Source organism: Canis aureus, chromosome 14 (genome assembly GCF_053574225.1).
Source record: "Canis aureus isolate CA01 chromosome 14, VMU_Caureus_v.1.0, whole genome shotgun sequence".
In the NCBI taxonomy this organism is placed as follows: domain Eukaryota; kingdom Metazoa; phylum Chordata; class Mammalia; order Carnivora; family Canidae; genus Canis; species Canis aureus.
In genome coordinates, this window is record NC_135624.1 from 40,853,625 (window position 1) to 40,860,703 (window position 7,079).

The window sequence follows — 7,079 nt, forward strand, 5'->3', positions numbered from 1 at the left end:
GCCCGATGCAGGACTCGATCCCGGGACCCAGGGTCACGCCCTGAGCCGGAGGCAGATGCTCAATCCCTGAGCCACCCTGGGATCCCCTCCAGGGTGGGTTTTAATCTCACAAGTAGCTGGCAAAGAAAGCCAGAGGCTAGTTCATGACTGTGAAAATCACTTGAAATTAAAATTTGTCCAGAAGCAAAGTTATCGGAACACGACATGGCCCTTCGCTGCCGCGTGGGTGCCGTGGGTGTTTGGTCAACAAGGCCGCGTGCCGAGAGTGAGCTGTTCCCTGCCCTGGGTGCAGGTGCAGGCTCCCCAGTGTCCCCGCCCCCACGCGGCACGGCTCGCCTCCTGGTGGGCACGCGCATTGTCCCTCGTGGTGGCATCTGGGCCTCCATCCCTTCCGCCTGCAGCCCATCTTCCGGCATTTCCTCGGAGAGGGTGTGCAAACTCTCCTTTTGGGATCTGAAGTTGCGTTCACCTGGCGGGAATCGAGCTCGGCGAGGGTTCAGTGTGTGGGAGGAGGCACATCCCACCACCCTGCCAGGCGGCCGTGGCCTTGCTGCCCCCCGTGCTGAGCACTGTCCATCCTCTGCTTCGGGGACGCCCCCTGTCCCGTCTCTGCTCAGCCCCGGGGCACTTCTCCCGCCGCCGGCCCACGGTCGTGAGTGGAGGCGGCCCCCACGCCTCCCGCCCGCGTCCTGTCCCGTGCCGCCTGCGGGGCTATGGCTGCCCTCTCAGCCGCGTCTCAGGGCTCGGGGTTCGTTGCTGCCAGCTCGAGCTCAGCTTGCCATCTGTTTGCAGACCCCCGGGCCGAGGCTGGGGTCCCCCCCCCGCAGCGGGGGAGGTCTGGCGGCGCGTCTGGGGCCCGGGGGTGACCGTCCTTCCGTCCTGCTGCAGCCACACCTGCACCCTGTGGCGGGCGCTGGCCGTGGAGCCCAGCCTCACTACCCAGGTCCTGGGGCTGCTCCTGGAGAAGCTGAGCAAGGACGTCCCGTTCAAGGAGACCCGGGCCTTCCTTCTGAGCAGCTCTCCGGGCCGCGTGGCCACACTGCTGCCCCTTGCGGTGAGTGGGGCCCCGGGGCTGCCTGCCTGGCCTGCTCCCTGCTCCCAGAGGCCGGGGAGGGGCCGTGGGGCCACTGGCGGGAGGACCCACAGGTGGCCTGGGTGCCCCCCTCGGGCACCTGGCAGCCGGGGGGGGGGGGTAAGCCTGGCTCGTAAAGGCCTCGCAGCTGTTGGCCCCAAGGGAAGCCCCCATCCCGCGGGAAGGCGAGGCCACGGCGATGGCACAGCAGCTGCCAGAGCTGCTTCCCCCTTTTTGCTGCTGTGGAATCAAGAGCAGATGGTCGGGGGCCTGTCCCGAGGGGGACCACCCTGCCCCCGCGCCTGCCAGGGGCCCAGCGGGGCCGCGGCTTCCCTGTGCGGCGTCCCCCTCCCCGCCCCCGGGAGCCAGATCTCCGCGCACGTGGGGTGCCCCAGGGCGCTTCGAGTTTCAGGCGAGTTGGGGGCGGGCCGGCCTTCAGCATGCCGCCTCGAGAGGGTCCCGAGGGTCCCGCAGAGCCCAGCCTGACGTGCCCCCCACCGCCCCCAGGCCACGTGCGCACTGTGCGAGGTCATGAGCGCGCCGGCGTCCGGGCCCGCGGTGCTCGAGCTCTACCCGCAGCTGTTCGCGGCGCTCCTGCTGCGCATCAGCTGCACCGTGGGTGTCGCGCTGCCCCGGAACCTGCAGGCCAAGGAGAGGAAGGGTGTGGGCTCTGCTGTGGCCCCGAGGAGCCTGGAGCCCTGCAGGTAACCGGGTCCTCGCCTCCTGCCCCAGCACGGTTGCAGGAGCGTGTGCATGTGCGTGTGCGTGTGAGCACACACGTGTCTGGCTCCCTGGCCGTGAGGTACAGGACGGGAAGGCTGGGCCGGGCACTGGGGCCTTGGCTCAGCGTCTCAGGTGTGCCTGGGGAGCTGGTGCTGGCACCTCGGATCAGACGTCAGTGCTGGGGATGCAGCCTCCCTGCCTGAGCCCCTCCCGTCCTCCGGTGGGTCTGGGATGGGACCGTGGGGCGGAGGCAGCTGCCAGCCTGCGGGGTGGCCTGTGGGGGTGGCACGGGACACTCAGCTGTGCCACCTTCACAAGATGAAGGGGAGGGCTTGGGGTGTGGGTGGGGCCTGGGGCTCCTGGTCCCTGCCCCGTGTACACCCCATGGGGCGCTGTCCTCGGGCACACTGCGCCTCCCAGGTCAGACCCCGCTGGCCGCAGAGGCAGCCCCCTCCCCCTCAGCTCTGCTAGGGCTTTGGGATTCTCTCTGTGGGGCCGTAGGGCCGTGGGGCGGGAGACTAGGACGGCGGGTGCAGCTGCCTGCTGGGAGCGCTCAGCAGCCCAGTGTCGGCCCCGTGGCGGCAGGACCTCTGAACGACTGCAGGGCCACGAGGCCACTGGAGCCCGAGGGGACCCCTGGGGGGACAGGAACACGTCAGCCCGCCTTCCCCGGGGCTGCTCCATCACAGGAGCCTCGGCCACTCAGGGAGGGGCCATGTGCCAGCGGCTGCCGGGTTGTGCCCGGAGCGGGCAGTAAGGGACTGGTGAAGACCCCTCTGGACCAGCCCTGGCCTGGCACGCGGGGACCGCACTCCATGGCCTGTGAGCTCTGGGGCCTGTGGGTCCCGAGCCCCCTGGGGCCCCGGGCCAGGGTAGGTGCAGAGCCGGCTCCAGGCAGGGGCCCATGGGTTAGGCATGCAGACCGCTCTCCCGGCCACGCCCGGTACGGGTCTGGACAGCAGGTGGACAGGCCGGGGGGCGCCCTTCCCCAACTGCATGTGCCTCAGCCAAGGCTGCGCCTTGCAGGACTCGTGGTGGTGGCTCAAGGGGTGCCCTCCGCTGCCACCTGGGTCGGAGGACGAGCACCCGCCCCCTGCAGCCCGGCAGGAGCCTACTGGAGGATCCGTCCCCCTGGCTGTTGCCCGAGTCATGGGCAAGTGCGCTGCCCTGGGTGGGTGTCCACCTTTGGGCCAGGGGCTCCCAGGGGCACACGCCTGCTGGCCAGGGCAGGGCCTGAGCGCCAGGTAGCCGCTCGCCGGGGAGGGGTGCTCCTGTGCTGTTCTGAGAGCAGGGGAACACTGCTTGGGCTCCGGCTCTGGTACGAGGCCCTGCAGGTGCCAGACGCATGACTGCGCCCCCTTACACCCAGGATGGGGGCCCTGCCCCTGCTGCCTGCCTGCCACCGACCGCCCCGAGCTGGGCACGAGGCCGTTGCTCAACCCCAGGCGGCCCCAGCCCCTCCTGCCAGGGACACGTGACAGCCAAGCGCCGCAGGGCCAAGCCGCAGGCACAGCCACCCCTGCCATCCCACCCGGGGCTGAGCTTGTAGTCGCTGCAGCTCCGGCCACAGCCTGGCCTCGGCAGGGAAGGGTCCCTGCCACCATGGAGCCCCACCTGCCATCCCTTCCCCGGGTCCAGGCTCCCCCGGGTGGGCTGCACATGGGTGCCTTCTGCGGTACAGGAACTGGCTGCGCGGGGCCAGTTCTCGGGTCCCTGGCGGACCCTGCTCCACGCAGCCCACTGACCTCGGGTCCCCTCTGCCGCTCGTCCAAGGGCCCCGCATGAGACTCTGACCTTTTTTTTTTTTTTTAATTTTTATTTATGATAGTCACAGAGAGAGAGAGGCAGAGACATAGGCAGAGAGAGAAACAGGCTCCACGCACCAGGAACCCGATGTGGGATTCGATCCCGGGTCTCCAGGATCGTGCCCTGGGCCAAAGGCAGGCGCCAAACCGCTGCGCCACCCAGGGATCCCGACCTGACTTTAGTTTCACAAACTGTCTCTTTTTTTCATTTCTTAATTAAATGAAGGTTTTCAAGGCAAGAAAAAACCCTGAAGGCTGTTACCCTAACGGTGCTGGAGGGCTTGGGGACGCTGCCTGCAGAGCCCCCACCTGCCCGTCACAGGGACGGGTGGCCACAAGCACTAACAGCCTCCCTGAGCCGAGGGTCCAGAGCACCCTCGAGGTGCCCAGCGGAGGGGAGGGCCCAGGGGCCTCCCTGGAGGGTGCTGCTGGCAGGGCCCAGGCCCCGCAGCCTGGGGACATCTCTCCCAAGAGCAGGAGTCTGTGCAGGGGTGTGGGGCACCAAGGTGAGCGGCGCTCCAGGCCCCCCGCCCCCAGATCCATCTCCGTGTGTCCCACAGCTCCGCAGCCGATGCTCTGCAGGCCATGCTGCTTCGGGGTGGCAATGAGGACGTGGTGCAGCGCATGGAGCTGGAGGGAGGCTGGCAGCTGCTCAGGACGTCGGCGGGGCATGAGGAGGGGGTCACCCGGCTGGCCAGGTTCTATGCAGGCTACCCCAGGGGAACGTGGGAGCCGGTGGGCCCAGTGGGAACCGCCCCCCCTGGACGGCCCTGGCTTCCGGCAGGCCTCCCATGGAGCAGGATGGGGAGGCAGGAGCCCGAGGCCCCGGCACTCACGCTGGGGCCCCCTCCCTAGCGCCATGGCCAAGTTTGCCGGCCCCCGGCTGCCCCTGGTGATGAAGGCGCTGGTGTGCACACAGAGCAGCGTGTACGAAATCCAGCGGGTCACCTCCACGAGCTTCCTGGCCGAGGTAGGAGCCGCCTGCTCCGGGGGGCCCGGGGGCGCCCTGCCCCGCTCCTGCTCGGTACTGCTGGGCGCAGGGCCCATCAGACCAGGCCCAGGGACAGGAGGCCTGAGCTGGGCAGTCTCTGGGGTCCTCGGGGGGGGGGGGCGGGCAGCCGGCCAGGGCCCCAAGCCTCCCTGGTCACTGCTCCGTGGCTGACGCTGCCAAAACCTGCCCCGAGGGTGGCGGGGTCAGGACCTTGGAGGGAACAGGCCGAGGCCTGTCCGCTCCTCACAGCAAGCCTGGCCGGGGGCACCCAGCGGTGCAGTGGTGAGAAGTGGGCACTGCCCCCGGGAGGTGGCCTGGATGGGGTGGGGGGAGAGGGGGCGCAGGTGCTCACAGCGGGTCCGCCTCCAGCTGCTCAACAGCAACGTGGTCAACGACCTCATGCTCCTGGAGTCACTGCTGGACAACCTGGCGGCCCGGCAGAAGGACACCTGTGCCAGCGTGCGGCGGCTGGTGCTGCGAGGCCTGGCCAACGTGGCCTCTGGCTCCCCAGATAAGGTGAGTGGGTGCGGGAGGGAGAGCGGGGTGGGGGCCGGCCACCCCATGCCCTACAGCTGAGTGCGGGGCTTCCCCAGGTGCGGGCACACGGCCCCCAGCTCCTGACGGCTGTCATTGGCGGCCTGGACGACAGGGATGACCCTCACAGCCTGGTGGCCCTGGAGGCCATGGTGGGCCTGGCGAGGCTGCTGGACCTGGTAGAGCCCCAGGACCTGCACCCAGTGCTGCTGCACGTCGCCATCCGGATCCGACCCTTCTTCGACAGTGTAGGCGGGGCGTGGGGACTCCCCCCCCCCCCAAGCGGCCTGCCACCCCCCCCCCCGCCCCACCCCCTGCTGACCCTCTGCTGGCGCCATCTCCCCACCCCATCCCCGAGGGGCCTTCTTGCCAGCCTGTCAGTCCCCTGGTGTCCATGACGCGGGAACGCCCCCAAGCCCCGCACTGGTGACCCCCCTCCCCACCCCCTATCAGGAGAAGATGGAGCTCCGCTCTGCGTCCATCCGCCTCTTCGGGCATCTCAACAAGGCCTGCCAGGGGCGCTGTGAGGACGTGTTCCTGGAGCAGGTGGTGGGGGGGCTGGTGCCCCTGCTGCTGCACCTGCGGGACCCCCAAGGCCCCGTGACCAGCGTGAGTGGGCCGCCGGGAAGGGCGGGCCGGCCTGGCTCTGGGGTGGGGGCTCAGCGTGCTGTCCCGCAGGCCTGCAGGTTTGCGCTGCGCATGTGCGGCCCCAACCTGCAGTGTGACGAGCTGGCGGCCGCCCTCCAGAAGCACCTGCAGGAGGGGCGGGGCCTGCACTTCGGGGAGTTCCTCAACACCACCTGCAAGCTCCTGGTGAGGGGGCGGTGAGGCGGGGAGGGGGGGAGGCACGGGCGGGGGCGGGACTCAGGGCCCCCCCGCTGCCCCCACTCCCGCAGATGCACCACTTCCCCGAGCTGCTGGGCCGCCTGGTGAGCACCGGCCTCTTCTACTTCAAGAGCAGCTGGGAGGACATCCGCGCTGCTGCCCCCATGCTCACGGGTGAGCCCCGCCCCCGTGCGCGGCCCCGCCCCCAGCCCGGCCTTCCCTGACTCCCCCCCCACTGCCCCCCAGGGTTCCTGGTGCTGCACGTCGAGCCGGAGCTGCGGCCACAGGTGGACCTGGAGCAGCTGACTGCAGGTGAGCTGGTCAGGCCCCCACCCCCACCCCCAACCTGTTGGCCTGCACGGGGCCTCACTGACCTGTGGGCACCAAGGGGGACTAAGTGATTTTCCTGGATTTCAAGGATTTTTCCCCTGTCACTGGTGACCTCATCGTCTCTAGTAATTCACGGAAACTTCTTAACTGTTCCAAAAGAGCTTAAAAAACACTAAAAAAGGAAAAACTATCTTTCCGTTGGCTCCCAGGCGCTCCCGGCAGAGGCCTGTCTTAGGAGAGTGGTGGGCGGGTGGCCCCCGCGGGGTGGGGGTGCACCATGGGGTCCTGGCCCCCCCAGGCTCGGTGGACAGGGAAGGGGAGGGTCTAGCCTGGCGGAGGCCCGCGGGCCGGGTGTTCCTGGGGGGCCTGGCAGACCCCTGGCAGCGGCTCCCTGCCCCTAGCGCTCCAGCTCCTCCTCAAGGACCCGGCCCCCCTGGTGCGCATGAAGGCTGCAGAGACTCTGGGCCGCCTGGTGAAGTTTGCCTGAGGCCCCCCCGCAGCGCCACCCATCACCCCTGCGAGCAGTCACCACGGGTCTGGGCCGAACCCCCCCCCCCCCCCCCCCCCCCCCCCGCCGACAGCCCCACGGCACTCCCTGCCCTAGGAGCAAGGGGCCGAACACCTGCCCTTCTGGAGGGGGCCGCCGGAGGCCAAGCGCGGGCCGGGGAGCAAGTGGTTGTACCCCCCCCTTCCCAATAAAGCCACTGGCTCCTCAGGCAGCGTGGGAGTGTGAGGTCACAGCCTCTCCTTGTGGGACGGGCAGCGGGTCGGGAACCCCGAATCAAGGTTGCACCACCGG

General features: G+C 69.4%; 1 protein-coding gene across 11 annotated transcripts in view; it reads left to right on the plus strand.

The window, feature by feature from the left end:
- Positions 1-6,998, plus strand: part of MROH1 (maestro heat like repeat family member 1) — a 70,064-nt gene extending 63,066 nt beyond the window's left edge. For 8 of the 11 annotated variants that reach the window (XM_077847663.1, XM_077847662.1, XM_077847669.1 and 5 more), the window contains 10 exons: positions 889-1,054; positions 1,580-1,776; positions 4,161-4,298; positions 4,456-4,570; positions 4,961-5,107; positions 5,185-5,373; positions 5,579-5,938; positions 6,022-6,124; positions 6,197-6,262; positions 6,682-6,998. In XM_077847663.1, the coding sequence (XP_077703789.1) occupies positions 889-1,054; positions 1,580-1,776; positions 4,161-4,298; positions 4,456-4,570; positions 4,961-5,107; positions 5,185-5,373; positions 5,579-5,938; positions 6,022-6,124; positions 6,197-6,262; positions 6,682-6,767 (1,567 nt within the window). In that variant the 3' untranslated portion in view covers positions 6,768-6,998. Of the gene's footprint in view, positions 1-888; positions 1,055-1,579; positions 1,777-4,160; positions 4,299-4,455; positions 4,571-4,960; positions 5,108-5,184; positions 5,374-5,578; positions 5,939-6,021; positions 6,125-6,196; positions 6,263-6,681 lie in introns of those variants that run through there. The other 3 variants (XM_077847667.1, XM_077847668.1, XR_013352078.1) reach the window with 2 other exon arrangements.
- Positions 6,999-7,079: the final 81 nt, after the last annotated feature.